Source organism: Vombatus ursinus, unplaced genomic scaffold, assembly GCF_900497805.2.
Source record: "Vombatus ursinus unplaced genomic scaffold, bare-nosed wombat genome assembly UNPS02014787.1, whole genome shotgun sequence".
In the NCBI taxonomy this organism is placed as follows: domain Eukaryota; kingdom Metazoa; phylum Chordata; class Mammalia; order Diprotodontia; family Vombatidae; genus Vombatus; species Vombatus ursinus.
In genome coordinates, this window is record NW_020954565.1 from 4,214,050 (window position 1) to 4,239,406 (window position 25,357).

General features: G+C 36.0%; 1 protein-coding gene across 5 annotated transcripts in view; it reads left to right on the forward strand.

Moving 5' to 3' along the window:
- The window catches only part of CDC14A (cell division cycle 14A), a 291,416-nt gene that overhangs the window by 49,641 nt on the left and 216,418 nt on the right, over positions 1–25,357 (forward strand). For all 5 annotated transcript variants that reach the window (XM_027868272.1, XM_027868267.1, XM_027868271.1 and 2 more), the window contains exon 4: positions 1,305–1,397. In XM_027868272.1, coding sequence (XP_027724073.1) covers positions 1,305–1,397 — 93 coding nt within the window. The remainder of the gene's footprint in view (positions 1–1,304; positions 1,398–25,357) is intronic.

A 25,357-nucleotide genomic window follows, 5' to 3' on the forward strand; every position in this document is an offset into this window, starting at 1 on the left:
ATTGTTTTCTTATTTCTTTGGTGTCTCTGCTGCTGCTGCTGTTGTTATTGTTTTCCTTCAGAGAATTTTTTTCCTTTCCCTCCTTCTCCCACCTTTTTCTTCTTCATTTGGCATATTTCTTGCTGTTTTGAGGTGATAGGGAGGGCAGTATAATATGTAAACTAGATAGCCAACACAGAATAATTTGAGATTGAAGAGAACATTAGCAATGGGAGGGATACATTTTGATTTTTAAAATTTCAGAGTGGTTGCTGTGAGCAGGTTTCACTATTTAAATTATATATTCAAAAGAGTTTGAATTAATGCTTTGACTTTATGGAATTAAAATAGATTTATGGGATTTGTCATACTTCTTAATTAATTGGTAACCAACAACATTCTTCATTTTAGGCATAAACATAGCAACCTTTTGTTTGGTTTATGTGGATATTATATAAAGTTGTATATTCAGCATATTCTTTTTGAGGTTTCATTTTTACCCCTCCCAACAGCTTCTTTGTAGATAATATAAAAAGACTAGAGTATTCATCACTGAATGGTAGATAGAAAATAAGATTAGACTTGGTAATCTGTCTGCCATATGGCAGTTTTGAAGAGAAAAAAGTAGGTTAGGTTTCAACTTTCTGTTTGAACCTTTTCTATATTTTCTACTGTTCCCTCCTGGGTAACAATCTCTCCCTCTCCCTTTCCCTCTCCCTCTCCCTCTCCTTATTTATGTCTGATGCACATGCTATATTTAAAAAAAGTTATTTCTGTATTGGTTTTAGGTCCCCTTCTTGATTATAAGCCCCATGAGGGTAGGGACTGTGTTTTATTTATCTTTGTGTCGCATCTACTGCCTTGAATACATACAACAGTAAGTGTTGGTTCTGTTTTCTATGTACAAGGTACAGGTGAAACTGACTGATTTTGAAAGGGTAGAATTAGAAAGGGATTAGGAGTGATTTTTAAATTAGAAATATTTTGGAGAAAAGAGTCACATGAAACTACCTCCAGCCTAGTATAAATTCCTATAATTTAATAATTTTTCATGGTAAGATGTTCATTATTATGATAACTATCTATGTGGGGGAAGGTATGCTATGGAAAGTGTGAATGAGTAGATTCACAAAATAGGCATATAATCTGAATGTCCCATGGATGAACATTATTCATAATTATATCCACGTTCAAAAGCTGGTAATCAAGGCATTCTTTGCAAATGTGAGAGGAATTTAGATTTTGTCTTTGGGTCATATATGTTCTTTTGATGTTTAGATATTGTGATTATATAGTTACAATAACATTTTTTTTCCTCTGTCCAGTCATACAGTTTATCAAGAAAGAAAATAGTGCATTACACCAGCTTTGATCAACGAAAGCGAGCAAATGCAGCATTTTTAATAGGTTCCTATGCGGTAAGTAGATTTTTTTAAAAAAAAGAATGACTATCATGTATATACATTTGTGCATAAAACTTATCTTTCTGTTGGATAAAACAAGGCCCACTCTTCAACTCTTGGGCAATGGGTATAGTGTGTGAAATGTAATACTATAGGGTGTTTTGGAGTAAGGTTGGAAACCAGCATGGATTGTAGTAAGGTGACATACTCTCTGCACTTTATTCTAGAAGCTAGTGAGATCACATTGGAAAAACTGCTTGCAGTTTGTGTTCCACTGAGATAATGGTGTCTTAGAAAAAGCAGTAGGAGAGAGCCAGAATAGTCTATTCAAGAAGTCTTTCAGGACTTTTGAGAACTGGCAGCCATAACTGTATTCTTTTGCTGATGGCTTTCTTAAGAGTTCATGAGCACTGAGAAGAGTAGAAATCACAAATCTAACCTAATCTAGGTAGGATTACTCGTGTGTGTGTGTGTGTGTGTGTGTGTGTGTGTGTGAGAGAGAGAGAGAGAGAGAGAGAGAGAGAGAGAGAGAGAGAGAGAGAGAAAGAGAGATTGATTAAATTTCGAATTGTCTCTAATTTTTTTTTAGGTTTTAGCAAATATTTTAGAAAGACTAAAAATCGTTTTCTGGTCTGGTGATTTGTAGACTATTTTTCTACGTTCATGACAGCTATTATGAGGATAAGGATAAGGATATGTGGTATGTGTATGTGATGTCCATGTACTGTATATGTTGCTTTAAAGCAGGACTTGACAAATTTGATTTTGATCTAGGAGCCAGCCCTAAAATTTAGGGGCACAGTGAATGTTAGTTTTCAAAGAAAGAGGACAAAATAAAGGTGGCATGTTGCCAGTGGTTCTCAACCTTAGATTAAGACTTACATTAGGGTCATTGATCATCGGTGGAAGGATCTTGAAGGATATGCAGAAGAGTTCAAAGAGAGACCTCAAAGTAGTAGACAAAGTATTTCAGGGATCATATGTGGTTACTATCAGGGTACATAAGTGGTGGCTAGTGAATATCCCTCTAACTCCTATGTTTGCACAGCTCACCCTAGGGTAATGATGATCTCTGGATGGGTCACTGTGGGTGCACTTGGGTACTCCTACACTGGCAGTGTTTGAGGCAGCTGTCTTTGAGGAAGGAAAGAAATGAATCAGAAATCAAAATACTTTAACTAGCCTTGTCTTTACTTCTTCCCTTGTCTTTGTGTCTTTTTTTTATAAAATTAAATTTAATTTTTTTCATTCTTTCCCTTCTTACTTTCCCCATTAGAAAAAAAGAAAAAACAAAACCCTCATAGCAAATATGCGTAATTAAATGAAACAAATTCCTGACTTGATCATGGCATGTCCAAATATCTAGATACACATCAATACATGTACACACACATATATGTATGTATATCTGTGTCAATATCCATCCCTTCTCTGTCAAGAAATATGTAGCATGATTCCTGTGCCTTTCTACTGACTGTCCCTCGTGCCTGGAATGCATCCCTCTCTTCCTTCAGGATGTGTCTTAAGCCCCACTTCTTCATGAAGCCTGTACTCAGCCCTTCAGCTGTTGGTGCTCTCCCTTAAAACTACCTTGTATTTAACTGCTTTGTTTTTGGCCTCTTTTTATTGATCCTGTTAATTCATATAGGCAACTTTTCGGGGAGGAGTGCGGGTTGGGACCTTCCCTGCAATTTAGTGGCTCAGAGTATTTCCTTAGAGCACCTGGAAATTAATTATCTTCTAAGGGTCCCATAGCCTATGTGTGTAAGAGGTGGAGCTTGAACCCATCTTCCCAGTTCTGGTCTTTTTCCATTAGGTGACACTGCCTTTCTTTGGTGAGGATTTTGTGATTAAAATGGTTAGGGGGTCATGTGACCTGGAGCCATCTTTTGTGAAGCCTTGGTTTAATGGCAGTAGGAAAAGAGCTACTCTGTCATTATCCTTTGGATATTAGTTTATACTTTGCTTTAGACTGGAGGCCCACTGTTGGTATAGGACCTTTTTAGGGAGTGATTTTGAGTAGACCAGGCTTGGGGAACCTGCAGCCCTTTGACAAATTTGAACAAATTTGTTCTGTGAAGTTTGGAATCAATCAAAGGGCCTCACTTGAGGATCCAGAGGGTCATGTGTGGCCTCGAGGCCACAGATTCCCCACCCCTGGAGTAGGCTGAGGGAAGGGAGAACCACAACCTGCAATTAAACGCTGTCACATCAAGCTGAAAGCCCTAAGGAAGAAGGCCCTAGAGTGTAAGCTGGAATAGTAGGAAACTGCTGGAGGGTCTCAGCCTGTTTAACTCTTAAGAACTGATGGCTTAGAATGCAAAGGAAATAAGAGCAATCTCTGCTCACCATCTCTCCATTTCCAGTTCTCCCACCCCCTCTTTGGTCTTTTTCTATGTGTTTTGTGGTTACATTAAGTTTTCTTGTATCAAAACCCACTTCACATTTTTCTGTTGTGGTTATTGCTCAACAGACAACGTAAGGACTGGCCTGGGACACAGGCCTAATTCCAGCTCAGCTACTAGTTATCTGTGTAACCCTAGGTAAACCTTTTTAACTTCTCTGAGCGTTAGTTTCCTCGTCTGTACGAGGAGAATAGCGTAGGTAGAGTTTGCACTTTAAGGACAGTGTTCTGGTTTTAGCGTTCCATTAGCTTGTTTTTCCCCCCTTTAAAACCAGATGCAATTCTGCCTGTTGTCAGTTGAGTTAGTGAGATGGTGGTAGGTTGAGTTAATCTAAACCAAGCACAATGCTTGCTTTTGATTTTACATTTGTAATTACTACTCATTTGAATTTGGATAATTGATACTTTGCTTATATGATAGGAAGCCTGTCATAGTGTCAGGGTTTGAACCACACATAGATGATCTGCTCTTTCCTCCTGGGTTTTAGTGATGGTTTGTGATTAGCATGTTGTCCTTGGTCTCCTATTCAAGGCTTTATCTTGCTTTAGTCTAGTTTTTAGAGATGTCCTTTCTTGGGAAGAGAGGAGAAAGTGTCTCTGCTTGGAGATCCTTCCCCTGAGTCTAATGTAAGCTACTGATAGAATCATTCATAAGGTCCTTAAAAATAGGAGTTATTTCACATTTTTGTCTTTGTTATCTCCACTGCCTTGCACAGGTCTGTCACATAGTAGGTGCTTAATAAATGATTGTTGGTTAATTGATTGAGTTAGTGTCTGGGTTCCAAAGACTGGTGAGGCTGACATCAAGATCAGTTCATCTCCCCTTTGCCCCATCTATCTTTCCCACAGTTATTCACTTTGTTTAATGGAGTAAGTTTTCCACCATGTTTCAGAGAACTCTTGATTTCCATGAGGCATTTCTAGGAATTCCTTCCAAGAAAGTATGGTAGGTACATTTAAATTTGCCTATTTACCACCAGAATCCTTAGACCTTGCTGTAATAATACAGTAGGGGTTGGGACTCCTTCAGATAAGGAAAGGTTCTAATTTTTTAAGAGATTCACAAAACCTTCTGGTCTTATGAAAGAAGCCTAGCATAATGCCCTATTTGAATATTATTTACATATATCTGAAAAGCTTTGTGTAAAGTGAGTCTTTAATGAATCTTTCTCCAGTTGACTCATTTTAAAAAATGGCTATCACTTTTTTTAATATTAGATTAATTTCTGAATATATTCCTATCCCTTTCCCTCTCCATGTAACTATCCCTGATAACAAAGAATAAAAAAAACTTGACAGGTATTTACTTATTTCCAATTTCAAAAACATTTTTATTTCAAGTTTTGAGTTCCAGATTCTATCCCTCTCTCCCCTCCCCCCACCCTGATACAGTAAGCAATCAGATATACGCTATACATGTATGCTATACATGTACAATTATGTAAAACATTTCTATATTATTGACAAGTATTTATTAAATGCTTACTATATGCTAGGTACTATATTAAGTGTTGGGAATATAGTGAAAGGTGAGAGGACATCCTTATCCTCAAGAAGGTTACATTATAATGAGGGAGACAAGATGCAAATAAAGTGGCTATAAGATAGAGAATAGATGGAAGGTGTGAGTACAGTTGGAAGTTGGAGAGTGGCTGAGGAAAGGAAGGAGGAAATATACCAGCATGGGTAAATGGTTGGGATAATATCCGCCTTGACCCTCTTAGGATTGACTGAGATTAAATAAATAAATGGCTTTGAAGACTAAAACAACTATACAAATATCAGTATAATAATAGATCCAGCTGAAACTCACAAAACAGAGATCAGATATACAAGATTATCTTATATGCAAATAGAATTGCTATTCAGCCGGATTTAACATAAAACACATTTTTGAAAGTATAAAATTTAAGCTGTGCTAAAGCAGGACTTATTTGCCAGTAAGGACCCAGAGAGATCAAGGTTTGAACCTTGACCCTTCCATAGTTTGTGACTTTGATGAAGTCAGAAGTCTCTTCTTTTGATGGGATTTGTGACCTCTTTGTGCATCTGTTCTCTAATCTCTAAGTTCTCCTCTAGACCTTATTCTGTTCAACCTTTTTATCAGTTACATGCTTATCAAATTTATGGATAATAGAAAACTTAGAGGGATAGCCAAATACATTGGTTGACAGACTCAGGATGCAGAATGATATCAATGGGCTGGAATGATGAACTAAATTTAACTTGAGTTGAGATAATTAACATGCAGAATCATCATGAAGGGAACAACATTCCTTGTAAAAAAGACTAGACCTTTCTCATTTGTAAAATGAAATGGCTAGACTAGATGGGCTGAGCTCTTTTAGTTTCTAATCTTGTTCTCTTTTGATTACTGTTTTCAAGTACTGGAATGGCTGTCATGTGGAAAAATGAGTAGGTTTAGGATCATGATACCGTACATAGATTTAGAGCTTTAAGGTACCTCTGAGGTCATAAAATCCATCCTCCCTCCTCATTTTACAGATGGAGAAACTGAGACCTAGAGAGCTTAAGTGAATTGCCCAAGATTTCGCTGGTTAACAAGTGGCTGGGTCAGGATGTGAACCTAGCTCTCTTGATGTCAAATCCAGTGATATTGCTTACTTTTAATTTCAGAAGTGGCAGATAGAGGAGCAAAGGGGGGAAAGAGGGAGTTGTAAAGGAGACAAATTTAGGATTGGGCTAAAGAAAAACTTCTTGACACTTAGAGCTTCCTGAAAGTATAATGGGATGACACAGGAGCTAGTGGATTATCTCTCACTGGTTGTCTTTAAGAAAAGATTGTATGACTACTTATTTATGTTGTAAGGGAGATTTTTTCCCTCCAGGTGTGTGTGTTTGAAATTTTGTAATTATGTGACAGCTATCCAGAAAATCCAAATGATGATGATGATGATGATGATGATGATGATAATAATAATAATAATGATAGCAAGAGCTTCTATTTCTTTAAGATTCGATCGTCTAGGCAGAGAGTATATTCTTACTTCCATTTTACAGAAGGGGGAATCAAGGCCTAGAAAGATTGAATGACGTGTTCAAGGTCACAAAACAGCTGTCAGTTGCTGGAGCCAGGACTCACATCTGGATCTTATGGTTTTAAGTCTAGCATTTTTCCTGTTATATCCAGCTTCATCAGAGTTAACTTCTTCTTTGGAAAAGGAAACTAAGACTTATTGGTGGGATGTAACTCTCTCAAGGTCACACAGCTAGAAGTGACAGAACCCCAGGTCACCTGTTACCAGAAATTTTGTATAGATTTATCTTCTGATATGATTTGGATCTCTGCAGTCCCTTCAAACTCTTGAGATTCTGTGGGTTTTAACTGACTGCAGACTCAATATAGATATGATTGAGGAGGGGACAAAAAACTCCCTATTACAGTTTTAGGCTAAACTTATAAAAAGTCCAGTGTTCAGAACAAGTGACAAGATAGTCCCTTCATATATTGCATTGGTCATGGTACATGGGTGGTACTTTTCTGGGTGCTGCATTTTAGAAGGGATACTAACAGACTGAAAACATGCGCATAATAATGTGTCAGGATAATGAGAGAATGGATGCCATGCCACATAATTATCAGATGGAAGAACTGAGGATGTTTAGCAGACAGAAAAGTAAACTTGTTGGAGGACAGGGTTTAGGCATGTTAATGATCTTCAGCTATTTAGAAGAGGGCCTCATGAGAAGAAGAGTGGTTCGGCTTGTCATGTGGAAGAGCCTTGGATCCTGAGGGATGACCAAAAAGCCCACCCAAGGGCCCATGTGGTAGAAGTTCTAGGGAGGAAGATTTCAGTTAAACTATCCAAGCATTAGAGCTGTCTGAAAACCGTAAATACTGCTGCAGTTGATATCGAGCTACTTGTCATCGAAACTATTGAGGCAAAGGTTGGATATTGTATCATTGATGTGGTAGAGGAAAGGATTCATCCATCAGCTGGAGGGTTGAATCGGATCGTCTCTGAGTTGCCTGTAATTCAAAAAATCCATGAATCTTTCAGCCAAAGAAACATGTATATTGTTGAAAGGTGAAACAAAAAGCAGAATGAGATATCAAGAAGTGGTTCAAAGGGACTTTAATCTCTTGTCTTTTGTATTTAAATCATAAAAACTACTGCTGATGTCATCCAGTGGCATTTTCTGTTCCTCTTTATTGGTATTTTGGTAAGTCTAAGAGATTGTATATTTTCTGCTGTTTAGTTGTGAGAGAGGGAGGGAAGAAGAAATGAGGGAAGAAGAGAGAAAAGAGAGAGAGAGAGCAAGAGAGATTGGTTTACAGTGGATAGTGAAAGGAAAATGATTCCTCCCCGTTTTCTATTAAAAAAAATTATTTGGTAACTAAAAATGCTTTTGTGGGATTTGTATTTACCCTTTGTTGTCTTTAAATAGGTCAGGCTGGTTTTTTTTTATTCTCCAGGTTCTTGTTTGGCAGCTCCAAAAGAGGTCAGGCCCTCACCTGTTGTCATAGAGCCGAAGGCTTTCTCTTCCCTGTCCCAGAACCCTCTGCATTTTTTTTTACCAAGCTATTGGGGAGGCTCAATTTGGGGTCTTGGTTCCTACACTTACTAGCTGTGTGGTCCTAGGCAAATCCCTTTTCCTCTGTGAGCCTGTTTTTTCCTCAATTGTAAAAATGAGGATAATACTACTTATTTACCTACCTCAAAGGGTTGCTGTGAGCAAAGGGCTTTGTTAAACCTTAAATCTCTATAAAAATGTGAGCTGCTGCTCTTAGGCTTTTTTCCCTTAGGTTTGCTTAAGTACTTTAGTTTGTACCCCATAGAGAACAGATCAGATTTTCAGCTCAATAGTCTCTCTAGGACATTAGCTATTTATTTTTCAGTTATTGTTATTATGTCTTTAAAACACATCATCCAAACTTTGTTTTCTCACATCACCTAGTGCCCTTCCCTATACTTAATAAAAGCCTATTGAATTGAATTGGATATATTGATGCTTATATAATTAAATACTACATATGCCTGCTCAAACACTTATAAATATGGAATACGTTATTGGGGGTCACTCAGCATGCATAAATTTTGCCAGTGGAGAATCTTGGCTTCTGGAGTAAAAGGTCATTATCCCGAATATGTTGTAATTATGAAGAATATTTGTTTAGAGCTTCATTGGTAGGATTGGAATAATTTGTCATGAAGATCTTTTATATAGCTTAGCATGTGACATCTTTTCCCAAAATGTCACCGTAAATCATGCCTATATTCTTCATAGTCAAAATAATCTCTTGCACAGACCTGTGTAGAGTGTCATAAGCCTTGAACCAAAAAAGATGTGTTTGGGTTGGATGTAAAGCTGCATTGAGATTGTATAGGGTAGGCCTGTTATTTTATGAGAAGCAAAATTTGTGCTTCTACATTAAGAGCTCCACTTAACTTCTCTCTTCAGTTTTAAAACTTAAAAAGATCAGAATTATGTTAGCATGGGTGCTCCTTCCACTGATGCACATCATAACCTCTCTCCTTGTGCCTTAGCATACATGATGTTCATAAGTTGACTGTGGCCAAAGCAAACTGCCACTTTGTGATGAATCCTCCAATAAAGAGCCTCCAAGTTTAACTGGAGTGTCCTTAAGACATGTTGTCAGTTCAATAATTGAAGTCTTTTCAGCTCTGGAAGGACCTATTAGAGTTTGTGCTCCACTCATACAATTAAAAGACTTAGAGTCACCTTTATGCCATGATAAAACAATTTTTTGGGAATCCTTATCCTATTTGATCTTGGTGTGAACCAATGAGGATAGAGCTTTGTTTGTAATTTACTATTATCACCACTAGAGAGTTGGGCACCAAGATAATAAGAGTGCTTTTTTCTTTTTTTGGGGGGGCGATGGCTTAAGGAACTCATAAAGGTAATTTGCCAAGGTGTGTGGAGGTTACAATTTCATGTCAAGGAAAGGAGCACCCAGCTTGACGACTTTGTTTTTCTTTTTAAGGGCTGAAGGAAAACACTTTTTAAAATTTTGTCTTGAGTAAGTTTTTGTGGCTCTTTCCCCAATATACAAAGCTGATGAATAAAAATTAGACCTCCTCTCCTCCCTTACTCAGTTCAATAAACAATAAACACTCACTTTGTACAATACAACATATGCGCTTTTTGGTCCTTTAAACAGAGGTGGAGCCTGCTTTGTTTCTTAATGAAGTGCCTTGGAACAAAGTATTTCATAAGACACTGTGCTCACAGTACCAGTAATATGGTACAGGCTGTCTTTGTGAGAGCTGACAGGCTCGTTTGCCAAGACCTCTGAATTCATTACCTCTCTTGATCGTTGAAGTGTAGTGCGCTGTTGCTCGGCCCCTCCTGACTAGGTGGCTGCTAATGATGAATTCCTAAGAATTTTTTTTTCTAAAATCTATAGAGTTCTCTGTTCTCAAAGACTAATTGGCGCTTAAATCGTTTTACTTTGAAAATTAAAGTGAAGAAAGCATAAGAAAGCCATGAATGTGTTTAGACATTGAATACAGGGTTCATACAAGTAGCCAATGGTATTGGTTTATGCAAGGCGGACTGGGGATCATAGGATTGTATGTTTAGGGCTGGAAGGGACCTTAGAGGGAAAGAGTTTAAAATCATTTAAAAGGGAATAACTTTTTCCTTAAATGGGCTGAGATTAATTCTAGCATAAGCTATGCTGTTTGAAGACTCATTTTACAAAGATCTGCATTTACAAATTATGAATTTTACATTTGATGGCCTTTGAAGATTGATCCTTGATTAATTATGCTGGGGGGAAAAAAAACACCAGAAAAGGTTTGGATGACAGAAGCTCTATCTATAAATCTAGTATTCCCTGACGTTTTGTGAGTTGCCACTGTTTTTCAGAAGTTGAGGAATGCTTTGAGTAGCAGTATGGTCTTCAGAGAGGTCTACAGGAAAGTCTTCATTTATTCAGTCCAAATCCTTTATCAAGCATGTAAATCAGGGTGGGATCACAGACCCAGGGTCTGAAAGAAAGAAAAGGCTTACCAGAAGCCAGAGTATGGACGGTTAAGAATTTAGATAGAAATTGAAAAAAAAACCTCATATGATTATTACCATACATTTTCTAGTTCCTCATTTTAACACTAGCAAAGATTGGAAGAAGTGGTTGGTATAAACTTTGCAGGTAGATTATTATTATTATTTTTTTAAAAACCCAGTACAGTCTCATAGACATTCATTTAAGAAATAGTCATTGAGTGGTATTATTGCATGACTTTGATGCACCCTGGCCTGCATTCCTCAAGCACCTTGCTGCTCCTTGTAGTGGGGAGGTCTCCTCTTAAATAGCATCGCAGCAGTAGGGGAAACATTTACTGCTCTGTTTGGTTTGTTTACTCTAACCCCAGGGTTCCCCCCCCCCCCCCCCCCCATGTTGAGATAGTTTCCAGTTTATGAGTGAGAACCTTATACTCCTTATTTTTGTTTTGAGAATTTATTTTGTCTTCAACATCTGATGTGCTATGATACTTTTTCGTTGTCTTCTAGGGAATTGGAGCTTTGTGTCAATAAAGAGTATGTGTTTTGTTGAGCCCCAATGAGTGTGTATGTACAGGCTGGTAAGGGTTCTACACAGATTCTCCTGGGAACAAATCCTTGACATTTTAAGTTTTAATAGAGGTCAAAGGGCCATTGACTTCACAGTTCACTTTCTGTGCAGAGAGGATGAAGAAAGCCTGTGCTCTGGTTTTATATAAACCAGTTTTGGGGTGGGGGGAAGAGTAACCTGTGTTCAGTCTAAAATGGTTATTTCTCCCTCGAGGACAAAAAAATTAAACTAAATTGCTTTTCATTTGTATATAACCCTTGATTGATTTTCTCTCCTTACCACCTGTGTGTCATTTGGCCCTTAGCAGAAATATCTCTCTCCATTCCTCTAGTGCAAGTGTGAATCTGCTTTCCATTGTCTTCTAAGGTATTCTATATAATTGTGGGAAGAACATCCTGTTTTAATTTTGACTTACTCTCTTTTCATTGTATTTGAGTTAACTCAAACGCTTGAAATTTGCAAAAGTTTACATACTTCTAAAACTGTGTATTTTAAGTTTTTCATTGCTTACCAACAGTTTGAGAAGAAAAAGATGATTGTAATGGGAATATGGCATAGAAATTTCCTGTCCTGTGGTCAGTATTTTTTTTTTCCTAGTCTACGAAACCCGCCCTTACTGTATTTTCAGAAGAGAAACTGACTAAAAACTCTTGTGTTATAGAAAGCTTCATGGTAATCAGCTATATTCTGGGAACTGGTCTGATAATTCTCTGTGAGCTTCAACCATACATGAAGACCAGTACAGTGATAGTAGTGGTGGCTTTCTCCTCTCCAGGTCTGCCTGTGCAGTTTATCCTTCCTAGTCTTGCTCAAGCCCTGTGTGGTATACCAGGCCTTTTCTTGGGCTTTTCCTGAGATAAGGCATTTTCCCCTTTTCCTCCAATTCCATACAATGCTTCATTTGTACTTGTCTTATTCCACTTTATATTTTATCTCGGATTATAATTATTTGTGGGCATGTCTTAACTCACCTGCTGCTAAGTCCAGTGAGGTAGAGATTCTTCTATCTCCAGCAAGAGCCCAAGATAGGGCTTTACATCCATTAGGTGCTCATTTTTTTAGTGAGTGAATATCTGTGAGATTGGGTGCTGGGTTAAAAAAGTCAGTCTATCTACAAAATCTTTACTAAATAACTCTTCCCTTATTAGCTAGTGTTGCAATACAAAGAATGAGAAAATATGTAGCAATGATGTGGATTCTTTGTTTTCTGTTGAGATTCTCAGTATGGTATGGTATCTGTTAGGCTCATGCTCTTTCAAACTTTGCATTAATAACAATCATAATATCTGGCATTCATAAAGTGCCTTAAGATTTGCAAAGTGTTTTATATATGTTATATCTCATTTTTGATCATAACAGTCCTGTGAAAGAAGTGTTATTATCCTTATTTTATAGTTAAGAAAACTGAAGATGAGGTTAAGTGACTTGTTTAGAATCACACAGCTAGTGTCTGAGGCAGAATTTGAACCCATGTCTTCCTGATTTTACATGCAGCAACTATATTCATTATACCACCTAGGTGCCACTAGTGATTTCACTCTGATTTACATGCTTGATAAAGTGCTGACACTTTTTATGTATTTGTGTGTGTTTTATATATATTATATATATATATCTGTAAGTATATGTACATGTAATAAATATGTATGTACATATCACATACATGCCTACATAGATCTTTAAATTTATATCTCTACTTATGCATAGATCTAAAAGTGAGGAATTCTCCCTACCAATGGTGGCTGGCACCTGCTCTGCTGCTTAAGTCTTAAAGAGTGCTCAGAGTACTGGTGTTGTGACTTGGGTTACACAGCCAGTATGTGTTAGAGATAGAACTTGAACCATACTCTTCCTGACTCTGAGGCTACCTTTCTACCCTCTTTACCATTCTGCCTCTTATTTCTTAGATTTCAAAGTAAAATAAATTGTTGATGATCATTTCCTCTGTTATTGCTGATACTTCCTGTTGACTCCCAAAAGTATCCTTCCTCTTAAATAAATGTAGTGAAGAAACAGTTCAATCTATTGGCCATGTCTAAAATGTGTGCTTGAAAGGCAACAGGCATGTTTTACTGACAGACCTCTCAAGGCATTCTTGACTGTTTTACAGATCAAAGTCCTGAAGTCTGTCCTTGTTGTTTTCCTTTATCTTATGATCATTCTGTAAATTATTTACCCGGTTCTGCTTTGCTCTGTATCAGTTTGTGTGTCTTCCCAAGTTTTTCTGGAAACTTGTCGTAGTCATCATTTCTTACAGTGTCATGATATTTCTTTACATAGACGTATCACAATGTTTTAGTCATTCCCCGTTTGATAGATACCTACTTTCCTTCTAGTTTTTTTGCTACTAGAAAAAAGTTTTGCTATAAATGTATTTGTATGTATCTCTTTTTTTTGTATGTATAAGTATCCTTTTGCATATATGTGACCTTTCCCTTTATCTTAGATTTACTTTGGAGTTATAGCTCTAGTGATGGTGTATACAGAGGGCCAAAGGGTCATCTATAATTTAGTGATTATTTTCTAATATATTTCCAAATTCTTTTCCAGAATGGTTGGATCAGTTGAATTCTACTACTAGTGTCTTACTGGGCCTCTCTTTTCATAGCCTCAAATATATGTATATATAGGTTTTGCTTATCTTTGCTAATCTCTGGGTATGAATTGAGATTTTAGAATTGTTTTAGTTTGCATTTTTCATATCAGTATTTTGGAATATTCTTTGAAAAATCTTTCATTTTTTCCAATTACATGTTAAAAACAATTTTAACCTTAGTTTTTTTTAAATTTTGAGTTCCAAATTATCTCCTTCCCTCCCCTGCCCCTTCATTGAGAAGGCAAGCAATTTAAAATAGGCTATACATATACAATCATGCAAAACATATTGCCATATTAGTTATGTTGTAAAAGAAAACACAGACAAAAAGAAGCAAACAAGAAAAATAAAGTTTATGCTTTAATTTTCATTCAAACACTGTCAGTTCATTCTCTGGAGGTGGATGGCATTCATTTTTCATCATAATTTTTTTGGAATTCTCTTGGATCATTGTATTGCTGAGAATAGCTAAGTCATTCACAGTTGATCATTGTACAGTATTGCTGTTATTTTGTACAGTTTTCTCCTGGTTCTGCTCATTTCACTTTGTATTAGTTCATGTAAGTCTTTCCAGGTTTTTCTGAGAGCATCCTACTTGTCATTTCTTATAGCAAAATAGTATCCCATCACAATCATATACTATAACTTGTTTAGTCATTCCCCAGTTGATTGGCATCCTCTCAATTTCTAATTCTTTGCCACCACAAAAAGAGCTGCTATAAATATTTTTGTACGTATAAATCTTTTTCCTTTTTTTTTAAAAATCTTTTTGGGATACAAAACTAGTAGTGGGTATTACTGAGTCAGAGGTTATGAACTTTTTGATCATGGCTTTCAGGTAGTCCAATAATTCTTAAGTTATTGCGCCTTGATCTATTTTCTAGGCGAATTGTTTTTCCAATGAGATATTTAACATTTTATTCTATTTTTTCATTCTTTTGATTTTGTTTTATTGTTTCTGGAAATCTCATGGTGTCATTAGCTTCTTCCACTGGCCCAATTCTAATTTTTAAGGAATTATTTTCTTCAGTGAGATTTTGTACCTCCTTTTTCATTTGGCCAGTTCTGTTTTTTAAGTAGGTTTTTTCTTCAGTGAATTTTTGTACAACTTTTTCATTGTGACCAATTCTGTTTTTTAATGAGTTCTTCTCTTCAGTGAATTTTTGTGTATCTTTTTCCATTTGGCCAATTCTGCTTTTTAAGGAGTTTTTCTCTTGAGTGAATTTTTGTGCCTCTTTTACCATTTGGTCTATTCTGTTTTTTAAAGGTATTATTTTCTTCAGTATTTTTGTACCTCTGTTACTAAGTTGTTGATTTTGTCTTCATAATTTTCTTGCAACACCCTCATTTCTTTTCCCAATTCTTCTACCTCTCTTATCTGACTTAAAATCCCTTTTACACTCTTCTAAGAATTCTTTTTGGTCCTGAGAACAATTCACATTTTCCTTTGAGGCTTTAGATGTAGTTTTGACTTTGTTGTCTTCTTCTGAATTTGTGTTTTGAACTTCTGTCACCATAGTAACTTTTTGTGATCAGGTTCTTTTTTTGTTGTTTGCTTATTTCCCCAGACTATTTCTTGACTTTTAACTTTATATTAAAGTTGGACTTTGCTTCCTGGATGGAGGGGGGCACTGTCCCAAGCTTTAGATTTTTTTGTGCAGCTGTTTTCAGAGCTAGTTCTGGGGGTCTGTAAGTTTTCAGTTCTTCCAAGTTCTGTTGTAAGAATAGGTATGTTTACTATTCTCCTGGCTCTGTCTGGTCTGTCAGTGACCACCAGCACTCTTCTCAGAACTCTTTTCTGCTTGGAAACTGTGATTAAGATCTCTGCCCACTTGTAGTCACAAGCTCTCATTTGCTAATGTTCCTCCAGGATTGGGACCTGGATCTGAGTATGGGTAGTGCAACAGAGTTCTTCACCCAATGTCAGCAAAGGGACCCCTGTAAATCTTAGTCAGACCAGTTGTCTGACAGTTTTATTGGCTGTGGGCTGAGAGCTCTGGAAGCTGCTATTGCTGATTTAGTTTTCCCCAAGGTCTGCTGATGGCTTACCTGAGCTGCACTGCACTCTTACCCCAGAACTACAGACCTTTCCTGCCAACTTTCTAAGTTGTCTTGGGCTGAAAAATTTTTAGAGCCTGCCCTTTTGTGGGTTAAGGGCACAGGTGAATTGGTTATAAATGAAATCGTGTATTGCCTGTGTTTGTCTCAGTTTTGCTGTTTGTGGAAACTTAAAAAAAAAAGCCTAGGTGGGTTTAGTTAGGATGTGGACATCGTGGTTACTTTCTGAAAAAAATCTCAGTGTATTAAAACACAAACTGATTGCTTTGTACTTATGAAAGGTAGTTGCATAGTTTTGCATATGTCTTAAGAACTTGTGCTTAAGGCAGGGAAGAATTACTATTGAAACACCTATTAGCTTTTCTGTAAGCAACTAATTGGAATATGAACTTGTTTCTCTTTCTTTCTCTAAGCAACAAATCTCTTGCAAATAGTGAAAAAGAACGTCCTGCTCTTTGTTTGAGTTCCTTGTTGAACTTTTGTGTTTGAGTAAGTTCATAGAATAGTGGACAGGAGAGTTTGATTCAGTTTCCATGGTGATTTGTAACCTGATCTGTCAGTGTCACATTACTCATCTGGACCTTATTTTCTTTTCTATTTGCGGCATAGCTAATTTTTTGCCACCCAAGAAATGTGAAAAAAGTGCATTACTCTAAAGTGCTTTGAAATTCTAAGTGGCTCAATATCTGGATATTAGATAATCCAGTTTAAAAATTATAATCTGCTGCAGTTTCCTACCAAGGATGATTTTCTTTATCTTTTCTTGAAAATTATTAAACTTCCCATGGAAGTTATTGTTCTGCATATAGGTATTTATTTCTTGGGTTACAGACACTTGGTTTGTAAAAATACTATAGGTATAAATATAGTTTTATCCTGTTTCTCTCCCTTTGGACAGTAACCAAGCTTTCCAGAGTTGTAAGTGCCATCTAGTGGCTAGAATGAGGAACTAACATAATATCCTTGGTTTACTACCACTTTTTTTTTTTAACATCATGGAAGTTGCATATATGACATACTTATGCCTTTATCTTTGCCTTTTATTCCACAACTTAGTTAATTCCCCCTCAAGCAATCACTTTTTCAGATAGGCAAACATTCTTTCAAACCACCTTCCTTACTCTTTCTCTTATAACATTGACTAGTTATCTCAGGGAATTTTTTTGGTTGTTGTTGTTCTGAGTAGGAACCCCAAACCAATCATAATTGCGATCAATCAACATGTATTCACAAAAAGAATCTGTAAGTTTTGAAGTAAATTAGACAAAATAAAATCTAGTGTCATTAACCTCTAAAGCCCTTGAAAATATCGCCCCCCCCTTTTTTTTAGTAATTTCTAGAAGTCTCTTTATTTCCCAATCTCCTAATTAAACATACTTTTGGATGTTAGCATTCAAAATAATAATAAAAAACTTTCCCCAATTTTGTAGTTTTTCTGTTAGCTTTAATATTGTTGTTACATCATTTTTCCCCATTTCAAATGTACAGTAATTTACATCATGGGTAAAATAGTAATGGACCATTATGAGCTCAACCCCAAGGACTTAACTACAATTTATAATACTTTCTATAATACTTTCCAAAGGAAAGTGTATTTTGAGGTCCAGACAAATGGCTTACAAATAAATTTGAGTATGTAAACCCATTTGTAAGGTGGAGAAATTCTTATACTTGAGAATAGATGCAGGAAGTTTAAAAACTGAGTCTTGGTTTAGCACATTGAATGTTTTTAAGCTTAATTACAACCAAAAATGAATAGCAAAGGAAGATAGACAATTGGCACACACACATATATACATGTACACACACACACATATCTATCTATCTATCTGTCTATCTCAATCATAGTTGATAGTACAATAGACTTGGAGTCAGGAAAGCCTTGGGCAAATCAGTTAACCACTTATTAGCTGTGTGACCTTGGGCAAATCAGTTCACCTCTCTGTGCCTCATTTTCCTGATTTGTCTAATGAAGAGATTGGACTCACTGTCTTCCAAGTCCCCTTCTAGCTCTAAATCTATGATCCTATGCATTTACCTGTATTGTTTTCCTAGGTGGCAGCAATGTCTAGTACAGATACCTTTATTCTCCCTTGTCCTAGATGTCATATATATTTTTAAAACTGAGTCCAAGTAGGCTTCCTTACAGCAGAAAAATGGATCTAATGCTTCATTGGCCTATTTGTTTAAGAATGGGTTAGCTTAGCTCAGAGAGATTCAGTCAGCTCAAAGTTTGGGGTACTGGATAGTAAACACTGATTGCCCTCCATCCTGACATTTTCTCTCTCTAAGGGAAATGAAACAGGCACAGAGAGAGAACATGCCGGGAGACCGAGGTTGAAGAGGAAGGTCATTCTAAGAATGGCAATGGCAATGGTGTGAACAGAGACCAGGTAGTCAGAAACATGCCGGACATGTTCTGGTGGTCCATGATGGTTGGGATACACCGTAAGCGCAAGGAGACGAGAGGCCAGATTATGAGTGGTTTTGGGGTTTGTTAATGCAATGTTAAGGAGTCCAGGCTTTGTCTTGTAGGCAGTGGCAAGGTGAAGATATTTGTGCAGGGAAATGCCGTGGTAATACCTGTTTATCAGCAAGATTATTTTGGCAGCCGATCAACTTTGTAGCACATGAGGCTGGGCTATAACAAGTGGACGGCCGAAGACCCCCACTGCTAGCCTCACGCTGTCAGGAGAAAGTAACTTAAGATGAATTAGAGGGAGACAGAATGAATCATAGGCTTACTAGGCTATTGGATTAGTTCCAGAAGAACTAATCATGAGGGGCTGAGGTAAGCTTGCGGTAGTGCCGACGGGAAATTGGGGCCAGATGCAAGAATCATTAGGATTTGGTAACTGATTGGATGATAGGTCTGGGTGTTTTTGAAGATAAGTGTACTGTCCCAGATCCCCTTGTCTGATTGTAAATGACTTGAAAACAGACATAAAATGTCTTAATTATTCGTGCTTCTTCCCCGCTCTTACCACAAAGATCTGCAGTTAGTAAATGTTTATTGAATTGAATTGAGTAATTGGGAAAATAGTGAGGCCATTCATAGAAATATTGGAGAAGGTTAAGATTTAGGGATGAGAGAAATAAAAATGAGTTCACTTTTGCATATTCTGAATCTGAGGTATCATCTTGAACATCCGCTTAAAGACAGCCTGAAATTGGGGGTCAGTGGCTTGGGAGAAAGTTCACTGAAGTACCCAATTCACTTCTGTGATTTCATTGATTTGAGTGTTTCCTCCAGTGATTCCTGATGTCTGCTGCTTTTGTCACTGGCCTCCCCTAAGTTCATGACAGGGTCTAGCCGACATTTTGGATACTCCACTTTCACTTGACATTGCAGGAACTGCAGTGGGTTTTCCACCTGTTATATTTTGCTCTCATGTGACTGGGTTAAAGACTGAAAATATAGATTAAGGAATTAGCCAAGTAGAGGTAATATAGTTGATGTTGTGGACGTAGATGAAATCAACAAGGGGAAAATATAAGAAAAGAGATCTGAGAACGGATTGTGGGGTGATATCTATTTTTAGAAGAAAAGAAAAGCAAGTGAAGGAGGAGGGGCCATTGAAGCAGGAGGAAACCTTAGAGAGTTCAGTGGCAAAGTAGCTAAGGGAGGATGGAGCTGTCAGCAGGAGAGAATGATCAACAAAGCCTTATTTATTAAGAAATTGTTTCCTCTCAAATAAGATGAATGCCCATCTCTAAATAATATCCTGCAGTTCTTTGCAATAGTCTGTGAAATCAGCCCCAGTGGATTCAGAGTTCTAAATGTAGATAACCATTGTAGTTACTCTCCTGAGAAAGGAACAATTAGAATCTTTAGGCTATGCTAATTCTCCTGAATAGTGCCAATTGCTCTTGGGTTCTGATAACCATTAGCCAAGTGGGGCAGATTGTAATTAGTGTTATGGATTGTGTTTCAGTAAATGATCAGCTCCTGTTGAAAATGCTCAGCTATTTCTAGGCTCCTTGTGAAGTCTGGATATGATGTTAGATTTTTAGGATAGACAACAGCATTGGAGGTTTGGATATGATGTCAGTGCCTGCCTACCTAAGATTTTAATTATTCTGGTCCCCAGACTTTCTAAAGCTGTTATACTAATTTGTATATACTATATATGCTCATTTATAATTTTTGCTCTGTGACTTATAGTAATGTCAGCGTCTAGAAAAAAGAATGTCTTGTTTTTCTTTGTAGCATTTCTAACTAAAAATCTTAGCAAAAGAACAGACATGAATATATTTCTCTTATTTCAATTTATTTAATATAACAGATTGTAGATGCTGAAAATGAAACAATTCCATTTGAATATTAAACCTTACACTTATAGTCATAGTTTTTAATATGTTGTTTATATGTGGTTATTTTAAGTTTTGAGAGACTATTTTTGTTTTTATAGGAGATTCAAATAAAAAACAAAATTGGTTATTTCATTTTAGAATATTGTAGGGCAGTTGCATTAGAAAGTGAGTAGAGCAGTAATCCTCTGTTCTGATTTGACCACAGGTAGTTTATTTGTATTCAGTTCTAGGTGCCACGTGTTAGGAAACACTTTGATATAAACAGGAAGACCTTCAGAGGAGGGCAGCCAGGCTTGTCGGAAATCTAGAGATTGTGCCATATGAAAATAAAGTAATTAATGACTGTTTTCAAGTAGCTGAAGCTTGTCTTTTGGAAGAGGGATTAGCTTTGTGCTGCTTGTACACAGAAGATGGTACTAGATAGATGAAGTCGCAAAGAGTCAAATTTAGGCTTGAGGTTAGGAACAATTGTTTAACAATTATGACTGTCCGAAAGTTGAATGAATTTGCTGCCTCAGGAGGTTGTAGATTTCTTATTTTACAGTAAATATTTGAGCAAAAGTTGGCGCAGACTATTTGAAAATCAAATTCTTGTTCAGGTATGTTTTGGCCTAGATGAACTCTGAGGTTCCTTCTAACTCTGAGATTCAGTGATTCTGTAAATCTTAAAAAGTTGATAAAAATAGAGTGTAAATATTATTTGTCCAGTGGCTGTATATGGAATGAAAGAAAATGCTGCTAAAATAATAAACTTTAGTAATTCTTTTGTCTTATTACAATTAAAGTACGCTGCTATATTTCGGAAAGAACACTTTTCTCTATAGAGCCAATTTTAAAATACAATACCATATAAGAAAACTGAAGAGGAAACATTCTGAAGGCAGGATATAACTAGCTGTTTACTTGGACCTTTATTCTATAAAAATATTAATGTTTTAATACCCTCCTTATGTAGTCTTTGTAAATATTAGAAAGAGTTCTGTGGAATACTCCTGCTAACTATCACTTTGCAGACAATTGGAAATTCTCTAGAATTCTCTTTTAAAAACAAATCTAACCTAGTAATCTCATTAATTTGTTTCTGCAGTAAGAGAGAAATTAGTGATGTAACACTATTTATTTGAATGGAACTCCTTGAAGAGAGGCATTGGCCAATTTAGGAACATTAAAGTGATACTTTTTTTTTTAGTGATGATTTTCAATGGATTTGATATAGTAGAGAACATTATATCCATTTTGTAGATGCTGATAACTAGGGCACTAAGAGATTAATAAAATCCTAGTTTTATAATAGAATAGATCTTAGAGAATAGCTCGGCCAATCTTTTCGTTATGTAAAGGGACAAACAGTCCCCAAGTGGTTATTGTCAAAAGTCATGTGGGTAGTAAGTGAAGCAGAGGTAGAATTTGAACCCAAGTCCTTTGAATCAAAATTTAGTTTCTTTTCAATACCTCGAGGTTGCCTAAGACTGTAGTTTCTGAACATTTTGATTTTGTTCTCTTCTTGGTAAAAAATGGTTAGTGCTCATCTCATATGTTTACATATTTATATTTTATAAATTATATATGTCCTATTATGCTAATATATTATGTAAATTACAAGACATACAAAAAGATGTTAAGGGTAAGATAATATTGAAGAGGATTATTTAAAATAATTTTATTTGATTTATTAACACTATAGAAATTTTTGATCTTACTGAAATATTAATATTTTAATTCGGGCTATGTAATCAGACATGCTTCATTATTTTTGAAAAATTTAAAATAAGCAATTTGAAGGTCTTTTTCTAAGTTCAGTTTCTTTTAGTACTTCACTTTAATGGCCTCACAAAGATACATACATCCAAATGGAAGAAGTACATTCAAATTCTTAGTAAATAATGGTTCTCATTTTTCAGTACTACCCCCAGGTTTGCAAAAATTTTTGTTGAAATTGGGCTAGTAAATTTTGATCTTCCTTGATTGTTGATCATTTGTTCTTTTAATATGGCCAAAATATGAAAATAATATGTAATAAAACAATATTTTTAATATATAGATTCAAAACCTATTGAAATGCTTCATGTGGAAGATTTTTAAATAGGTTAGAAAATTCTCTTGGCTTTTTTTTTTTTAAATGCACAGATATGAGAGCTTTTGTATCTTTTTGTCAACAAAAGCTTAGTTTTAAAATGTTTTGTTAATCATATTGTCACTAGCTAATTATCTCAAGGCACAGTATACACTAGGGCAAAGTTCATCATTAATAATAATTGTAAATCTATATTTTAAATAATCTTATTGATAATTTTAAGTTCTTAGAGTTATTTCTTGTCAGATCTGATTAGATTATCATTTTCCTTTTTATTTCATAATGTGACTGACAGTGAGCCTTCTATTAAGAAGCGTCATCTCTGCTATTTCCTTATTGTTTTCTTATGTTTTCATTATTAGCATTTTTTCCAAGGAATGTTTTTAAGCCACATGTCCATTTTGTGAGAATTAGTTTAAACTAGGTTATACCATCCATAAACAAACTTAGCTGGGCACATGTAAACTGAACTATGCCAGGATATGCTGAAATTGAGTGAATGGGTAGAAGGGCCCCTCTGCCATACTCCTCCATCTTGTGGAATTCAGGGTATCTTGAATACTGTATGTGATACTTGATCATTTGACATATGCACTGAGTGAGGCTTCCATGTCAACCCATATTTTCAGCATGACAAAACTTAATTTCTTCCTTAGTTTTTTTTTTTTAAAGATGAATATAAATAGTGAATCTCATATATAGTCTTCCTGTGCTGTAATGAATCATGCCTCTTTCAGGCATATATCCCATCTTGGAGAACACTGGCTTAAGGTATTAGAGTTGGGAATAGAATTGGTATCTGTTTCTTTTTAAATTTTGAGTTCCAAATTCTTTCCCACCCTCTTCCCCCCCACCCACCCACCGAGAAGGCAAGCAGTATGATATCAATTATATATGAGAAATCATGCAAAACAATTTTAATATTAGTCATATTTCAAAAAATGGAAGAAAAATAAAATGAGAAAATTATACTTCAGTTTGCACTCAGTTCCTCAGTTCTTTCTCTGATAATGGATAGCAGTTTTTTCATCACGAATCTTTTGGAATTGTCTTGAGTTACTATATTGATCAGAACAGCCAAGTCTTTCACAGTTGATCATCATTACAACATTGCTACACTATGCACAGTGATCTCCCAATTCTTCTCACTTTACTTTAAATCTTTAAAAAATTTAGGTCTTGCCATATTTTTCTGAAACTCACTATGTCATTTCTTATAATAGTACTCCACCACAGTCATGTGCTACAACTTATTCAGCCATTTTTCTTGTGGGTGAGCTTCACCTCAATTTCCAATTCTTTGCCATCACAGGAAGAGCTACTATAAATATTTTCGTACATATAGGTCTCTTTGCTTTTTTTCTTTGGTCTCTTTGGTCTACAGACCTAGTAGAGGGTATTGCTGGATCAAAAGGTACGAACAGTTTTGTGACTCTTTGTGCCTAGTTCTAAATTGTTCTCCAGAATTGTTGGACCAGTTCACTACTCCATCAACATTTCGTGAGTGTACCTATTTTTCCCTCATCCCCTCCAGTACTTGTCATTTCTGACAGATGTGAGGTGGTACCCTAGAGTTGTTTTAATTTTCCCTTCTCTAATCAATAGTGATTTAGAGCATTTTTAATATGACTGTAGATAACTTTGATTTCTTTTTCTGAAAACTGCCTGTTGATATGCTTTGACCATTTATCGATTGAAGGATGGCTTTTATTTTATAAATTTGATTCAGTTCTATACTCAGTATATATTTAAGGAATGGGGTCTTTATCAGAGAAACTTTTTGTACAAATTTTGGATATTACTTCATTGTCTGTGGTACCTTTTAGCAAAAATGTATCGTTTTTAATTAGGTCTGTTTTTTTCTTTTGCTATGTCTGAGATCATGATTGCTACCTCTGCCCATTTTTAGTTTAGCTGAAGCATATTAGATTTTACTCCAGCCCTTTCTTTTAACTTTGTATGTGTCTTTCTGTTTCAAGTATGTGTCTTGTAAGCAACATTGTTAAATTCTGGTTTCTAATCCATTCTGCTATCTGCTTCCATTTTATAGGTGAGCTCATTCCATTCATATTCACTTTTATGATTACTGTGTTTTTCCCCTCCATCCCATTTTCTTCTGTTTCTTTTTCTCTCTTTTTATCTTGTCCCTCCTCAAAAGTCTATTTTGCTTCTAATTATTGCCTCCCTTAATCTGTTGTCCCTTTTATCAATCCCCCCTCATCCCTGCTTTTCTGCCATCTCTTCCCTCTCCTATTTTCCTATTGGCTGTTACCTCTCTATACACAACTGAGTGTGTGTATATCTATATCTATATCTATATCTATATCTAATCTATCTATCTATCTATCTATCTTTCTATCCATCTATTCTTCTCTCTTTGAACCAGTTCTAATGAGAGTGAAGTTCAAGTACCACCTTCCAACCCTCATCTCCTATCATTTCCCCCTTCCCCTGTAAGAGTTCTTCCTTGTGTGCTTCTTTCATGTAAGATAATTTACCCCATTCTACCTCTCCTTTCTCCCTTCTCCCAGAGCATCCCTCTTTCTCACTCCTTAATTTTATTTTTTTTAGATATCATCTCATCATATTCAGCCCACACTCACACTCTTTGTTTATGTAAAGTTCTTTTAACTGTCCTAATAACAATAAAGTTCTTAGGAGTTACATGTAACATCTTCCCATATAGGAATGTAAACAGTTTAACTTTATTGAGACCCTTATTATTATTCTTTCATGTTTATGTTTTGATGCTTCTCTTGAGTTTTCTACTTGAATGATAAATTTTCTATTCGGTTGTCTTTTCATCAGGAATACTTGAATGGTCCTCTTTCATTAAACATCCATTTTTTTCCTCTGTAGGGTTATAGTAAGCTTTGCTGAGTAGGTTATTCTTGGTTGTAATCCTAACTCCTTTGCCTTCTGGAATATCGTATTCAGACCCTTCAATTCTTTAATATAGAAGCTG